The sequence below is a fragment of the Ictalurus punctatus genome, chromosome 13 (assembly GCF_001660625.3).
Source record: "Ictalurus punctatus breed USDA103 chromosome 13, Coco_2.0, whole genome shotgun sequence".
NCBI lineage: Eukaryota > Metazoa > Chordata > Actinopteri > Siluriformes > Ictaluridae > Ictalurus > Ictalurus punctatus.
The window spans coordinates 21,023,094-21,040,762 of record NC_030428.2 but is presented as its reverse complement, the minus strand read 5'-3'; the positions used below and the strand labels follow the sequence as shown (position 1 = coordinate 21,040,762).

At 40.1% G+C, this 17,669-nt stretch overlaps 1 protein-coding gene across 3 annotated transcripts in view; it reads left to right on the top strand.

The window, feature by feature from the left end:
• Positions 1 to 17,669, top strand: part of usp54b (ubiquitin specific peptidase 54b) — a 123,852-nt gene that overhangs the window by 82,916 nt on the left and 23,267 nt on the right. For all 3 annotated transcript variants that reach the window (XM_047159252.2, XM_047159253.2, XM_047159251.2), the window contains 3 exons: positions 6,942 to 7,076; positions 8,740 to 8,853; positions 9,693 to 9,775. In XM_047159252.2, coding sequence (XP_047015208.1) covers positions 6,942 to 7,076; positions 8,740 to 8,853; positions 9,693 to 9,775 — 332 coding nt within the window. The remainder of the gene's footprint in view (positions 1 to 6,941; positions 7,077 to 8,739; positions 8,854 to 9,692; positions 9,776 to 17,669) is intronic.

Here is a 17,669-nt window from a genome sequence, read left to right as displayed (position 1 = left end):
AGTATATTTTGTCCTCCATCAGCACTCCTGCTGTAAGATAGTGAGCTCAAAATAAAACAAATGTTTTTTTTTTTTCTCTGTTAAGTTTCAAAATAAGACAACAGCAGCTTCCATATTAAATATTTCTCTGTGCTGGAATTGATAGAATCAGTTTGTAGAAGAAGTGCTATAATTTCTAAGTAATTCCACTAAAATGTACTACTTGTCCTCATATTCAATTCAGTTCAGTTTTTTATTTGTATAGCACTTTTTACAATGGACATTGTCTCAAAGCAGCTTTACAGAAACATATAAACACAGGATACAGATTTTAAGCGTGTGGATTAATCCCTATTGAGCAAGCCGATGGCGACGGTGGTGAGGAAAAACTCCCTGAGATGATACAAGGAAGAAACCTTGAGAGGAACCAGACTCAGAATGGAACCCGTCCTCATCCTCATATTGTACAAAGTATGCTTAAATATGAGGACCACATATATTTTCATATGGATTGGTTTTGGTAAGGGTGATGTATGCGGATGTCTTGTGTGTAAGAGAACCCTTGATCGATCTGTGTGCTTGTGTAAGAATTAATCTGGACTTGGTTCATTTAGTTGCTACTGAATCCAAAAGCCAGCTATGAGTCACTGCTGTGTTTTGTACAGCAGACAGATCCATCCATTCATCTTCAGTAACCTCTTTATTCTGAGCAAGGTCACGGTGGGGCATGAATACACCCTGGATGAGACACCAGTACATGGAATGGTACCGTGCGTGCACACATTCACGCTATACAAATAAATTGAATTGAAAATGTTTTCTGGCATTTAAAAAAAATCATCTAGGAATAACAATCTGAATCTAACGATATTCAATCTAAGGATTAGGTTTTTCAAGGTCAAAAATGACTGCAATATTCTTTTATAATGATCATAGAGAAATATGCTAAAAACTTGTGTGAGCAACACTATGGCAGCAATACTTGACAGAAAAAAGCCGCACGTCACTCACTATGTACACGTCGAATCACAAGCAAGTCAAACATCGGCAATCTGACAGCTGTTACATCCCACGAACTTCACCGTAAACATTTTCCTCACCTTTTTAATATGCAAGAGTTGTCAAACTGTCACGACCAAAATAGAAGTGAAAGGAGATCTCAGTGAGACAATGAAAAGAAAAGCAGACAGATAGACAGGCAGGTGGATGGATGGATAGATAGATAGGTAAATAGATAGGTACTTTGTTGGAAATATTGTTTCAGCAGGCAAATAGTGTAGAATACACATAACGAATGGTACATACAGTACATAAATAGCAACAGAATTAGATTCAGTGGTAATTAGATAGAAAGTACAACTTGCACAGCATTCACTTTTTGCTTAGATCTGATCTTATAGCCTTCATGACTCATGACTTCATGACTTTGGATTTTGAATTTCAGTCAGTCACATTTATGTATAAAGCACATTTAAAAACAACAACTGTTGACCAAAGTGCTGTACAGTTCAACCAAATAAATATGGCACATAACAGTACAAGTAAGAATACTACATTTAAACAGATTCAAAAGCTAAAACAAAGAGGTGTGTTTTGAGACATGATTTAAAAACCTTAATGGTAAGTTTGCAAAGTAAACAGATTTTTCCTCCCTGAAATAACCTGCATTTAATAATCACTAATGTTATGTGAATGATCCACATGCATCAACAACACTGAAAATACAATATTTTGAATAAAATCCATTATTGTAGCAAACAAAAATGACCAGATGCATTGTTTGCAGGGTTTTTTTTTTCAGATATTACTGGCACTTAGTGATACTGTATGTGCTGGCTAGGCATGTGGCATCTTGATTTTTCCTGCTTGTGATTTCCATCCATCCATTTTCCATACCGCTTATCCCACACAGGCTCACAGGGGAGCCTGGGGCCTCTCTCAGGGAACTCAGGGCACAAGGCAGGGGACACCCTGGACAACCCAGTCTCACACACATTGACACTACAGGCAATTTGGAAATGCCGATCAGCTTACAACGCATGTCTTTGGACTGAGGGAGGAAACCGGAGTACGTGGAGGAACTCTCTGAAGCACGGGGAGTGCATGCAAACTCTACGCAGAGAGGGTGGAAGCGGGATTCGAAACCCCAACCCCGGAGGTGCGAGGCAAACATGCCAACCACTAAGCCATTGTGCATCCCTGCTTGCGATTTATCATTAAAAAATTGTGATAGATGACTTAGTCATCCAGAAACAACTGCTTAACTAGACCAGAAATCGAGCACTTCCACCATTTCAGGTTTACAGGATAGTACAGGAAGGTGTAATATTAGCTGTGCAGTCGGGAACTGCTGGCCGGCAGCGCCCATCTGCAAAGTCTCAGCTGGATGCTGGATTTTTATGTGATTTTGCAGTTTTACATTTTCAGTAGAACCTTTTACATATCGTTTGCCTAATATCCACACATCTGACATTTTCTCTGTTGATCTGCTGCATCTGAGCAAAAAATCAATGTATTTAATCACTTTATAATTATAATCAGTATAAATTGTTCGATTTGACATCATTGTAGATCTATTTAATCCTTTAAGGTCAAAATTTTCATCCTTGTTTCTCTTTCAGAAAATGTTGGTGGCATGCCTAATAAATATTGGACGTTGTCTAATGTTAGCTAAGACACATTATACTTTGATATCATATGGTGGCTTAGTGTTTAGTACGTTTGCCTCACAACTCCAGGGTTGGGGGTTCAAATCCCAACTCCGCCCTGTGTGTGTGGATTTTGCATGTTCTCCCATTGTTTTGGGGGTTTCCTCCCCAGTCCAAAGACATGCACAGTAGACTGATTGGCATTTCCAAATTGTCTGTAGTTTGTGAACGTGTGTGCGATTAAGTCACACTTCGAGTTCCCTGGGATAGGCTCCAGGTTCCCCCACGACCCTGTGTAGGACAAATGATATAGAAAATGGATGTAATATGACTGGTCAAGTGTTCTATTCATTTAGAAACAAAATTTTACTATATATGCTGTTCCAAAATGTTAGAGCAATGCTTAACATTGGCTAATTAGCTAGTAGGCAGTACCTCATGTTATGAATACTGCATCAAAATCCATAACCCATTCATATGCAATGATTATATAAAAAAAATTAAGATTAAGAGCATAAAACAATTTGAACATGCTGGAATGCGTATGCGCGCTAACTATAAATAAAAGAGAGGTGAGCAAATTTGTGTGAAACCAGAGCAAATTTATGTGTGTGAGTATGTGTATATTTTTTGACCATAATAAAAGAACACCGTTATGAGAGTCGAAGGGATATTGATGTAGCTCGTAATGAATGCTGTGGAATTTTGGCAGTAAAATAATGCTTGTTACTGCACCTTTTCTCCTTTACCAAAGTATCCAGTCAATAACAGTGCAGTAGTCGAGAGTGCGTATATTGTGGAGCTCAGTAATCACTTTCATCTGATTTGTAAGAATACACATTACTGCTATCTTTTTGAGGATTTGCATTGGAACATTTTGTTAATTAGTGCTAGAAATTAGAATATGTAGTTAATTATCTAGCGTGTGTGTGTGTGTGTGTGTGTGTGTGTGTGTGTTCTCAGTGTCCTTGTGAGTTGGAGCAGTGCAGAGAATATGTTGGTGTCTTGTGTCTTTGAGTGGAGGTTAACATCTCACAGATAATGCCTCAGGGCCTGCAGCTAACAATGAAGTGCACAGCGTGCGTATATATGTGTGTTTCTGTGTGTAGGTTTTTTTCTCTCTCTCTCAGCGTGTGACTCTTATTGCGTGGTTCCGGTGCAGACGGGTGAGTTTGTTGCAGCTCTGGGATGGGCGGACTGACTTTGATCTTGTGTGAATAACAATCTCATTCTCTCCACACTTCACAGCTCCATCAGCAGAAGCTTATTTTGCAGAGCTGCCTCAGTGAAAGGAGAGTCTCCAAGCATTTTCACACTGAAGCTTTTTTTTTTTTTCCCCCAGACCTGAGCACTTTGAATTGAAGAGTTTGGTTTGTTCAAGTGTGAAAGCTGTTTTCTTGACCCAGTGTGTCCTGGGACTGCTCCAAACACTAAGGATTCACCCTAAGTAAACCTGGGTACTGGATACACCGTGTGTATAAAATGGTTCAGATAAAACCTGTTCAGAGAACCTTTGAGGAATCCTTTATTTCTAGGAGTGTTATCTTTTGGAGTTCCTCTACAGAAGAAGTGATGGATAAACGTGCAGTGTAATATAGAAGAAATTCCTCCGTGTTAAGACAAAAACACGCCTATAAATAATCATAGGTATAAAAACATATTCACACACTCACACTAGACCCATATCTGCCCTTATTAGAGCAGAGAATGAGGCAGTGAAGGGGTGTGTAAGTGGAAGCGGGCATCTGTGTATGTGAAGGAAAGTATGACGGAGTGAGATTATGAGTAAGTGTGTGTGTGTGCTGGGTGAAGGACATTAAAAATGTCGGCTGGTGAAAATGATTCCGTATTCTGTGCAGAGGCTCACTTGCATGATTAGAGGATGGGAGTGATGGAGTGGGGGAATTTGCCTTCATCTAGCTCTCACTCAGTGAGATAGCTACCCCTCTGCCTCTCACATCCCCTCCCTCTCTACATTCTGGCTTGTGTTGGTGCAGTACTGCAGTCATCTCTTTGCATTACCTGTTCCAGTGCATTCAGCCCACCCCCCTAAGGAGCACCCTTATATCTACTGTACGCTTACTAACATATCCGGTGTGTGTGTGTGTGTGTGTGCATGTGTGTGGTGATTGCTGCTCCTGTTATCCTTTCCAGATATATTTGGATGTCCAGCACACCAGAGGTAAAATCTAGTGGTAAAGCCATTGTGTCACCATTGCCATCGCAGTAGTTGCTAATGTCAGTGTTTTTAATCCATTAGTGCTGCTTATCAGCTTTGCTGAGATGAGAGGCCATTCTGTTACAGCACTTGTTTAGAGGGTTCAATAGCAGCCCCAGTACTGATGGACAGGGTGATGGATTATCTATTGACAGTTTTAAACAATGGCTCTGTTTAAAACTGCTCAAATAATGGGCTACAGTAACTTTAAACCACAGACAAATGCTTCTCCTTTTCATACAGAACAACTCCAGAACAAAGCATGTGTATAATTTATAGGGGGTTAAAACAATGATAGTATCTGTATCTGTTTAGTGCTACATGTGAGACCCAATGTGGGTGTGGCCTAAAGCAGAAGTTGGGTTTCTTTTTTTATTTTTTATTTTTTTTTAAATGTAATGTCTGGGGGCATGGTGGCTTAGTGATTAGTACATTTGCCTTGCTCCACGGTTGGGGATTCAAATCCTGCCTCGGCCCTGTGTGCGCTGAGCTTGTGCTTCGAGGGCTTCCTCTGGATACTCCGTTTTCCTCCCTAGTCCAAAGACATCTGTTGTAGGCCGATTGGCATTCACAAATTGTTCATAGTGTGTGTCCGGGGTGTCCCGTGCCTTGTGACCCAAGGGATAGGGGATAGGCTCCAGGTTCCCCCGTGACCTCGTGTAGGATAAGCGGTATGGAAAATGGATGGATGTAATCTATTTATATATTTTGCATTCTTAAATCCTTCTCGCACAGTTATTATTTGTGTTTGTGCCTACGATATTTTTAGCTAAAGGAATTTATTTTTTTCTGTTTCCCAAAATATATATACAAACTAATAGGCTAATTGAAAGCACCACACCCCTGACCAGGCAGTTACTAAGGATGCTGTAAATGCATCGCATGTTAATGAATGTGGGCTTTTTTTGTCCCACAAGCTTCATATCAGACTGCTGGTTTACACCTGTATGAAAGAAAAGAAAACTCCAGCTCGTGCAATTTTTTGTTGCGTCCTGCAGGAACCCGGTTCCAATGCACACCTCTAGTCTCAGCCAGGTGCCCTGTGAATCTTTCCGGCTTATAACCTTCTCTTAGAAAGAAATCACAAAATCACATATACATTACAGTACAGTGAAGTACAGTATTTTCTTCACATATCCCAGCTTATTAGGAAGTTGCACAGGGTCAGTCATGATACAGCACCCCTGGAGCAGAGAGGGCTAAGGACCTTGCTAAAGAGCCCCAGTGGCAGCTTGAACCCTCAACCTTCTGATCAGTAACCCAAAGCCTTAATCGTTCAGGCACCACTGCTCTTTATTTATAGCTGTATTTGTGTCTGTATAGAACATATTGTTTGTTTAATCAGAATCATGGATTCGGTTTTATTCTTAATGGATACTGCACAAACTACAGAACATTTTGGACAGTACTCATCACAAAGATCTTTATTAAACATAAAATTGAGCAAGAGATTAGTATCACCAAATTGCACCACTGAGCTCCAGAGGAGGTCTGTTCTCCCAGTGGTCATTGGACTCGCAACCTCTTTACAACACTCACTTACTCACTCACTTTCAGTAACTGCTTATCCTCACAGTGGATCCAGGAACACTCAGGATGAGACAAGAATATACCCTGAATGCAATGCCAGTCAATCACAGGGCACCATGCACACACTCATTCACACTTAGGAGCAATTTAGTATAGTCAGTTCCCCTACATGCAAGTTTTTGGAAGGTGGAAGGAATCTTTACTCTATTGCTTTAAGTGGAAAGTTGTCTCAAACTCCGTAACAGCCTTGGTAAGACATTCTGTCTCATCCAAAGACTTTCATTGTTGATGTGAGACCGAATTGAAACGTTTCCTGATGAAAGTTCAGCACTTCCATAATAAGTGTTTCACCTAAATTGGTTTTCTTCTCGTTTCTCATGTTAAAAATGTTGAAATTCTCGTCTGATACAGTGCTGAAAATCTTACAGCTTCTCATAAGTGAGGTAGGATTTTAGCATTCATTTACCAAACACTGTCGCTATGCAGTGATTGCTGAACTGATAATGTGGATGTGCTGATGGGATGACAGGCTGACAGGCTCATGAGGGGCTGTTTGTTTGTTGCAGAGCATCTTTGCCCAGTTCCAGTACAGCAGTGAGAAGGTGCTGCCCTCGGATGCCCTGCGCAGTGCTCTGGCTAAGACCTTCCAGGATGAGCAACGCTTCCAGCTGGGCATTATGGACGACGCTGCCGAGTGCTTTGTAAGACCTGTTAGCCTGCATGTCTCTCTATCTCTTTTCACCCTCAGCTACTCTGCTCTGATTCTCTTTTCATTGTTTTCACTCTTCCCATGTCCTCCTCTCTCAAATTTCTTTTTCTCTGTTGTATTCCATTGTCATTGACCTGATATTGATCTTGTTCTTCTTGTGTGGATATTTGTATATACATACGTTGGTTTGAGGAACGTGGGCAAAGAAAGTAGGTGGGTTGACACCTACTGTCAGAGGTAGTTCTTAATGTTTAACACATCTCAGTGGTAGGGTTGCCTTTGCTTTATATAATGACAGTGACAGTGACAAACAATGTCTTTTCTTTTTGTGCTCCTTCATTTATTTTTAATTCATACACTCATAGTTTATCAGTTAGTCCATAATTACATTGATTAGTCCACTGCTGTAACAAGCTGCGTCAGACTAGTCTTCACACCCCTTCACTTATCCCAAACTTGATTATTCAGCCTGTACCTGATTAAGGCGTGAGGCTTCTGTTTATCTAACATTTATGGCCTTAAAGGACACACTGCTAAGACATCAATACTGATAATTGCCTTTAAGCAAATAAGCGATTGAGGAGTGTGGCTGAGATCATTCACAGGCTTAGCAATTGACGTTCACTTCCTGAAGGAACCTCTGATCGGCTCCATCTTAAATAGCCATTTATATGCAGCTGATGTTTTATGTGTCAGGACTTTGTACATGCTACATCTGAGAACATTTGTTCCCTGGGTCACAAAAGACGACGTCATCAGAGTGTTATTTAGTTCAATTAGCGGCTCTCTGGGAGTTCTGCAGCGTGGTGCTGTTTCAGGCTTCAGCTCAGTATTTTTAACTGAAGAGCTGTTAAATCTGGTCGCGACTGTGAATTTGGACTTTATTTGAGTAGCTCATTTGTGAGGCAGAGACAGGCACTGGGCCAGACGAGTACTCATCATGCCCTATACCACGCGTGTGTGTCACTGCCTCCCAGTGTGAAGAAGAGATGGAGGCTGCACATTAGAAGCACTTTTCATTTCCTCTCTAGTTACATGCTCCACACATCTGCACTGCTGCGGATAACAGAACTCCATTACTGTCTGAGCAGGAAATGACACACACACTTTACATACTGACAGTGTTATAGTTCACCCAGTTTTAAAAGGTTGTGTAGATGTAGCCGTGAACTATCTGTTGAAGAACGGGAGAAGATGGTGATGTATAGTCTTCCACCTCTCTAGCTGAAGATTTCTCTCTCTCTGTGTCGTCCCTCTTTCCTTTTTCTTCCATTTCTTCCACTTGCACTTTATCTCTGTCTTCCCCATTGTGTATCCCTGCGCCAGGAACTAGCAGCGTGATCGATTGATTTTAAATTTCTTCAGCCAGGGAATCAAAACGGCTCTTATGAAATATAGATGTGTTCTTTTCTCTTGATCAGATTAACGTGAAGTGAGTGCTGACAGTGAAAAATGAATAAACGAAACAGACCGGCCCGGCTTTCTTGACACGCACAGACACACAACTCGCTTTTCATACAGCACACAGCAGCAAAGCCCTTGTGCAAAATATCCTAGACATCCCAGACAGTTCAGGCGAACAGAAGGCACACACACACGCACAGCTTCACACCGAGAGAGGTGAAAAATGTATTAATTTTTTTTTCTCTGGATAGGAGAACCTGCTCATGCGTATCCACTTCCATATTTCCGATGAGACTAAGGAGGACATCTGCACAGCCAAACACTGCATCCCACACCAGAAGTTTGCTATGACACTATTTGAACAGGTCAGTTGTATTAACATGTATTGTCTTTCACTAACAACCCCCTGTGATGTTTGTACCATCAACTCTAGAACTACTGACACCTTTCATGAAAATGAGGGAAACGTAATGATATTTTGAGCTTAAAAATCTGTGAACGAATGAATAATAAATATTGTGGTAGGTCTAATGGTAGGTGATCATTTGAATGTACACTGTGATCATTTGAATGTACACTGCGTTTCATAAGTATTCACCCCTTCGACTTCTACATTTATACACTTTGTCGTGTTAATACAGTACCTGGAACTCAAATGGACTTAATTAGGGTCATAGGTCATGAATCTGCAGAAAATAACTCATAATGTTGAAGTGTGAGGCAAAATTCAGTACATCTTACAAATAAATCAATAAATAAATAATCTAAACGATGTGATTGCATGAGCCCCATAAATGACAGTAATTCTGTTGTAACCAAGCCATCAGATGTCATATAAAAGCATTGTATGATTTGGTTCATGCTGTTGTTTAAAGATCCATATACAAACAACACTTAACCTCCTAGTTTTACTATGATAATACTTTGGCTCGGTTTTGTGACTCGTAGTCTGGAGGCTTTTGTGAAGCCCTTGTAGCAATTTCACCACGTTGTTTTGTGTGAAATTTATTTTCTACAATAAATTTTACCTGTTCTCTTGAAGAGTGCCAATAATTCTGGAGCCGGCGGTATATATCCCATATTTCCTCCTAATAGAATCATAACGGCAGTCATTTCTCTGCTATAAATCAGAGTTTGTTATGTTTTATATGTTTGTGTGTGAGGGTATGCTTGTTTCATTAATGATTTGACTTCCATCCATCAGTGTGTGTGTAACAGTTGCGGAGCTACTTCGGACCCTCTCCCCTTCATTCAGATGGTGCACTACATCTCCACCACATCTCTCTGGTAAGTGGAGAACTATGACACACACACACACACACACACCAGGTATATCAACCTGAGCCACACTTCACTGTTACTGCTTCAATTCAGCTGAGTGGGACTGACGGCTGTGCTGTAGAATTGATGGCAGAAGTGTGTGAAGGGAGAGAGGGAGGACGGAGGGAGTGAAGCCTAAACCCCAGCTCCACTCCCAGCATGCCTGCAAAGCTGAAATGGGGCTCTATATCACAGGTTATTAGCTGTCATTGCACATATCAGACCCTTGAGAGCCATTCCGTAGAGCGATGTAAAGGAAATCTTGGCTAGAAGGGATTCCTTCTCAGTCCTGCACACTTACCTACATAATCACTCACTTGAACACACTCACACACACACACACACACACACACACACACACACACACACACACACTCATTCATGCACACTACTTGTACTGTCAACTCAGTAATGTTATCCTGCTGCTCTGTTGGACATTAGAAAGTCTTAATTTATAAATCAATTATAAATCACTTCCATTTTTTTCAGACAAGTACATGTTTTTGGTCATTGCCAGTACTGAAATGAGTAACCTACTCAGTATTAATCAATCAGGAGCATCAACGAACTTTTATTATTATTATTATTATTATTATTATTATTATTATTATTATTATTTTAGTTTTGATTGTTTTCCTTACATTAGCTTACATTACCTTACATTCCATTCAAGGATTTTTTATTTTTTTTTGAGAAAAACCTATATGGGAACGCAAATTATCAATAAAATTTCACGTCATCTTTTTTCGTGTAAAAAAATATCTTTTCTCCTGTAACTTTAGCGCATAAATTCCATGTAGATATTTTAAATGTTGCGAATAAATAGTTTGGAAACAGTTTTTGTTGAGAAAAATGGCATTCATGCAAACGATGTGTCACATGACAGAATTTATCCATCCGTCTGGGGAAGAATAGGGATGTGCATGCCATCCAGTGCACCATAAACGTATGGCACAAGACGCACCAAGAAATTAGTAAACACCGCATTACTTTTTCTTTAATAGCTGTGGACACAGCATATGATCAGCGATGGACGGTCGTTCTGCTAACCTTAAAATTTTCCCCCACTACTCTGTACTAGGCGCAGGTTGCCAGCTTGAACAGGGCGATGGCAATCTGCTTCCGGGTCTGAACCGGTGGTTGTGGCAATCTGCGATGGGTTCAGTCGCACCAGGACCAAATAATGTGCACAGCATCTCAAATGTGGGCTGTGACATTCTAAAATATCGTAGCCAGAGACTTCCTGTGAAGTGTCTCTCCACCACTACCTCCCAGATCCATGGGCTTCATTGCATAAAGGCAGTTACTTGGAGCCCTATTAGACGTGCAACTGCTCGTCTGATATGTAGCTTTTGTGTTGTGTACATTTTTTGTGCACATTATTGTGCACAGGCTAATTAGTGTACAGCTACTGATTAACTCTTCATGCTGTGTTTTATGTTTAAGATGCTTTATCAGCGTACTTGTATTGCAGGAAGATTGCTGTAGTTCTTGATATTGTCTCGGAGCACAGTTTGCAGTCTGCTTTGCTTTGATTGCCACCATTAATCACCATTAAGGGTTTTTTTTTGGCAATTAGGTAACATTTTCAATATGAAACATTATAGATATAATCCATTATTCCTCAAAAAACAATGCTGACTTTCTCCAGTATACTTCCCGTTTGCACCGTGGCTTACTGGCATCAAGTTGTAGTCACAAACTGCTAAGTCGATAGCTCCATACGATCCAATATGTGTCAGAGGCAAGGAAAAAAAAGAATGATGGCTGAATGAGAGTGGTGTTTATTGCAAAAACTGCATGTGTGAGGTGGAAGGTATTCAGGTGATTGTCACAGCCCCTGGTGGCCAGGGAGTGAAATAGATCCCTTGTATTTGACAGGGTCTTTTTCAGTTTTTTTTTTTTTTTGCCAGTTATAGTTGCTAAAGTTTTAGAAAGAATATTATTTGTTTGGCGGTCTGAGAAAACCCATCAGATGTTGCTGCACCACCTGGACACAAAATTTTGGAAAATTTTTGACAGCTGTCAGAATGGAATCTAGTTTCCATTCGTAGTAGTAAGTAGAATTAAATTGCTATTTCTTTACTTTTGGTTTCTGCAGATTCCTGCTAAAAGAGGATTTGAGTCCGTCCATTATTTGTAGAGAAGAGGACCATTTCCTCTTGAGTCCTGACAGAGTGTTTACATTGCACAGTAATCCTCTTGAAGTGCCTAGCTGTCTTTATCCAATCGTATATCATATAAGGAAGAGACTCCAGCTTGTCATCGTGACTGAGGATTGTCCCTTGTGTATTCTGGATGTGTCCTCTCTCCTCCTAGCGTGTAACCTCTCAGTGCCACGTGTTAAAAATGACAGGGTGCAGTCAGAATGCAGATCAGCACTGAAATCCATCTACATTTGCCCAGGTGGACTCTCCGGTTGTGACAGAGGTCAAAAATTTCAATCAAATGAAAAGCAGCGAATGATCTATGAAGAAAGGCTACGAAAGCCTTTTTGTCTTAGAAGTGGCATGGTTTGACCACCGTAGTAGACATGAGGGCAGCAGCGAAATCAATTTTATTTTGTCCACCAAGCTTGGCAGGCAGGAGAGGTAGCAGATGTCTGCTCAGCTTTTAGTATGACTTGCTGCACACTCATAAACATCCCAGTTCACACTCATACCCCTTACCTCTCTCTGACTACACTCTCTCCTCTGTCTCTATGCCACACACACACACACACACACACACACACACACACACACACACAATGCAGTAGAGTGTGTGGCTGTCTGCATCACAGCACAGTGTAGTAGTAAAAGTACAGAGTGTTCCTGTGTGCTAGATGCGCGGTCCCCATCATCCTGCCTGTGGTTATCACACAGCAGGCTCAGATCTCTCTCTCTCTCTCTCTCTCTCTCTCTCTCTCTCTCACACACACACACACACCAAAATTATTGGAACAAATTGAGTGCAAAAATTATTGTAACGATTGGCTTATTTTTAACGGAAATAATTTTCATAAGAACGTAAGTATTATCTCTCAAATTGTACCAACATTATTAGCACCCCGAAATGCAACAACTGTCTCTCAGGTTCTTCTTTGAGCTTGTTTGAAGAAATGTAAAATTAGCCCAAAAAAAATTATCCGAAAATTGTCCTAATACTCAAAAACATAGTTTGTATGAGAAATATATTTATTAGAGAAAAAGTAAGTAGTTTCTCCAGTAAATAAAAATAAATACATTTCACCCATCCTCTTAAGGGACTTCCATAATTTTCTCTCTAAGATGGATATCCGATCAGTCTATCTCCAGATATACAGTCCCCTCCAAAAGTGTTGGAACGGCTTGCCATTTCTTGTTTGATTTGTTTTTGCTATACACTGAGTACATTTTGTTTGAAGAGAAGCCAATAGATCAGAATTTTGGCTTTCATTTCCTGATATTTGCATCTAGACATGTTAAACAACTTAGAACACAGCACCGTTTGTGGCAGACCACACAATTTTTGGGTGAGCAAAAGTACTGGCACAGGGATTTGCATCTTGTGCTTTATCCTCTATATTTCTCCTCTCTTAAGTCTTCTTTGAATGGTGGATTGTGATACTTTCATTCCTTCCCTGTGAAGGTTGTTGGCGATGGCACTGACTGGTTTTTGGGTTTTCTTCACAGCTCACACAATTTTTCTGTCATCAACTACGGTTGTTTTTGATCACTTGAAAAAGGGGTGAGTTCAAACAAAAGGTGACATATCTAGATGTACAGTGCCTGCCACTAATATTGGCACCCTTGGTAAATATGAGCAAAGAAGGCTGTGAAAAATTGTCTTTATTATTGAACCTTTAGCTTTTTTGTTAAATAAAAAAAAATCACAGAAATACTCTGCTGTCATGGATATCAAACAATTGCAAACACAACAAAGGTTTATCAAAAAAAAAATCTTTGTTAAATATAGATGTGCAACAATTATTGATTTTGATGTATATATTTTGGAAGAATGTCCTCCTGGAAGATCCAACCACGGCCCATTTGAAGCTTTCTGGCAGAGGCAGTCAGGTCCTCTGGCAGAAAAATAGACCCAAAACATTAAAGAGCCACCACCATGTTTAATTGGGGCACACATATATTTAACAAAGATATTTTTGGATAAATCTGTTCTGTGTTTGCAATTGTTTGATATCCATGAGAGCAGAGTATTTTTGTGAATTTTTTAAACAAAAGATCAAAAGTTTAAACAATTAAGACAATTTTTCACTGTATACATCAGGAAAATAAAGCTGAAGGTATGATCAATCATCTCATACGACATTTCAAACGCAGATGTCTTCACTGTATAGCAAAAATAAAAGAATTGGCCTTGCTGTTACAATACTTTCGAAGGAGACTGTATGAGATGTATATAAAGGACATTATTTACAGTTGCAGTCAAAATTATTCAACCCCCATTGCAAATCAGGTTTATTGTCAAAATGTACAGATTTACAGCTGTTTGCAATGAACAAATCAATCAACAGCAATTGAAATAGTTCAACACAACAAATGTGTCAAGTGGTTTCCCAAAATTCAACAGAAAATGCAACTTTTTGCAATGATTTCTCCAGTCTCAAAATTATTCAACGAGATGCAGAGCTTCTGGCAGCGTTCATGAGGAATCTTATCCCATTTCTCATGAGCAATGGCCTTCAGTTCAGTGATATTCTTGGGTTTGTGTGCTGCATCCGCCTTCTTCAAATCCCACAAGAGATTTTCTATGGGGTTCAAGTCAGGTGACTGTGATAGCCCTGTAGAATCTTTCAGGACTTCTTTTGCAACCAGCCTTGGTGGAAATTGAGGTATGCTTGGGATCATTGTCCTGTTGGAAGGTTCAATGATGCCCAAGCTTCAGCTTCCTCACAGACGGCATGATGTTTTCTCCAAGGACTTCACTTGCCTTCCACACGCTGCAGTTTTCAGTGCCAGAGGATGCAAAGCAGCCCCAGAGCATCACCGAGCCACCACCATGCTTAACCGTGGACTGAGTGTTCTTTCTTCATACTTCTTCCTCCAGATATACCGCTGCTCCATCGTACCGAAAAGTTCCAGTTTTGTTTCATTGCTCCACAGAACAGGATCCCAAAACGTCTGTGGCTTATTGATATGATTTTGAGTCTACTTTTCTTGTGCTTTTGGCTTAGTAGTGGCTTACGTCTTGGAGTTCTGGCATGAAAACCTTCTGTGTTTAGTAAGCATCTTACTGTACTCACTGACACCTCAGTGCCTTTTTCCACCAAGTCTTGCTGCAGGTCTTTTGCAGTCACTCGAGGATTTTTCACAACCTGCCTTCTCATAAATCTGGTTGCAGCTATTGATAGCTTCCTTTTTCTGTCCTGTCCAGGTTTTTCATATGTTTTCTGCCCCTAGCCAGTTCAGGTATTTCATGTGTTCCAGCTCAAGCACACCTGATGCAACTAATCAAGGGCTTCATTAGTTGCATCAGGTGTGCTTGAGACAACACCTGTTTTGCATATTTGTGCTGTTGTGAGGGATTTTATTCAGGGGATTGAATAATTTTAAGATTGGAGAAGTCATTATAAGTTCCATTTTCAGTTGAATTTGGGGAAACCACTATTTCAATTGCTTTTGTTTGATTTGTTCATCGCAAACAGCTTAAAGCCTGTACATTTTGACAATAAACCTGATTTGCAATGGGGGTCGAATCATTTTGATTCCTACTGTATAAGGGAAATCAAAGCAATATCTATATTTTTTTATTTGCATTAACACATGAAGTGGGCATGGCCTAAACAGGACGTTTGAACAGGCCTTCTTGGAATGATTTATACAATACATGCATCTAAAAGACACACTCATTAATAATGTTAGTTTCTTGATTAAAAGAAAAATGTGGGTTTGCACAATGGACACAATGTTCCGTGAAATTTACAGGAAACTGTAAGGTTAGCAAAAACCGGTACGCACAGTCAAAATTGTCTGTTAAATAACTAATATAAGAAACACAGGAACGAAAGGTCAGATATTTCAGCATTACGACTGATGGGACTGTTAAATCGTGCTGTCCGGAATGTTCCAAAATGCTGAGTGAGGTGGGAAGCAGCAGAAGAAATGGTGGACATTATTTGTCACCTTCACTAAACTGAACTTAAATCAGTTCCAATTTCCAACACGTCACACACTGGAAGATAGAAAGTGCTGTTTCTTGATCCTTAAATGGTTTCTGGAACATTCCAAATGATGAAGCTATTTAAAGAAGATTACTATGTGCCCATACATGTGGAGTTTTAGACAACTGGACAGATGAGCAATTTTCTTTTCTTTTTCTGTCATGATTAATAAATAATTCCTGAATGTCGCCATGTCTCACTCTGTGAATTTCATAATCCTCAGATGTATTCTCCATAACGCGTACACTGCATACAAATGAGCATTTTAGTGAATATTTCAGTGCAGGCAATATAATGTATATGTTTATGCCTGATGAGCCAGCATCTGAACACAATTCTGCCCCTTTCATCTTCAGGGTTAATTGACATTCTTCCATAAGAACAAGCACAATAGGACAATCGGTAAAGTCGTGCAGAGAGAGCTACAATCTGATTGATTGGATCCATCCAGTGTGTGTGGCTGTTTGGTTCGGTACTTGTGTGCGTAGTTGTTGTCGAGCCCTTGGGGGTCTGTCTCGGCACATTTCCCCCATCATCAGGACATGCTGACAGCCAGCGCAGTGCTGGAGATATGCTTCTGAAACAGTGAAGTAAGCTTTGGGAAATTTTAGCTGCTAAACTTCTTCCTACTGCAGTTAATGTGGTGATGGATACTAGATGAAGCACGGCTCCATTTGCCTCATATGCCTCCCAGTGAATACGGATTTGCTGAGAACCAGTAACCACTTCATGAGGACATTTTACAGACAACTTATGTTTGACACATTTATTAGATACATTTAAAGAGACTGTGATTGGTATTTGCGAGCTATCAGTTTTATCAGGAAAATATATCCAATAAAAAGTCGGGCTCTCTTTACATTTGAGCACGTGGATGTGCAGTGGTCAATAACAGCCAGAGTAGATTTGGACTGCTGCCAAAAACTGGAATGTTCAACATCTGGTTTTACATTAATAATTGTGTTCCATTTTTAATGGTCATGTTTGAAGTGTTTGCAGTAGCTCACTAAGGTTTGTGTTTAAATGTGAGGATTTTTTCCCAACCTAATATCTATATGTATATGTGGCAGCGGGGGCATGATTGAGCATCAGCTGCAGACGGAGAGGCGGCGGGTCGAACCGGCCGGTAAAGCATGATGAGAATCATCCGTGTCTTCTGACCTGCTGGTTCGACCCACCTTCTCTCCGTCCGCAGCTGATGCTTGGCCGCGCCCCCGCTGCCACTCTATCTCTAACAGTGATAACACAGAGAAGAAATTCAACATAGTTCCTTATACTAAGAAAGGAGTGGAAAGCCTGTTTACTCCAAACTTACTTAAAATTGCTTAACATGGACGTGTAAGTACAGTGTTGGGGAAGTTATTAAATGTATAAAATGCATAACTATGCAGTGGTGCTTGAAAGTTTGTGAACCCTTTAGAATTTTCTATAAATCTGCATAAAAATGACTGAAAACATCATCAGATTTTCCACACAAGTCATAAAGTAGATAAAGAGAACCTGATTAAACAAATGAAGCAAAAATATTATACTTGATAATTTATTTATTGAGGAAAATGATCCATAGGTGAAATGTATTTTATTTAAAGAACAGGGATCTATCAAAGACTGATCTTCACAACACATGTTTCTGGAAGTGTATCATGGCATGAACAAAGGCGATTTCTGAGGACCTCCGAAAAAGAGATGTTGATGTTCATCTGGCTGGAAAAGGTTACA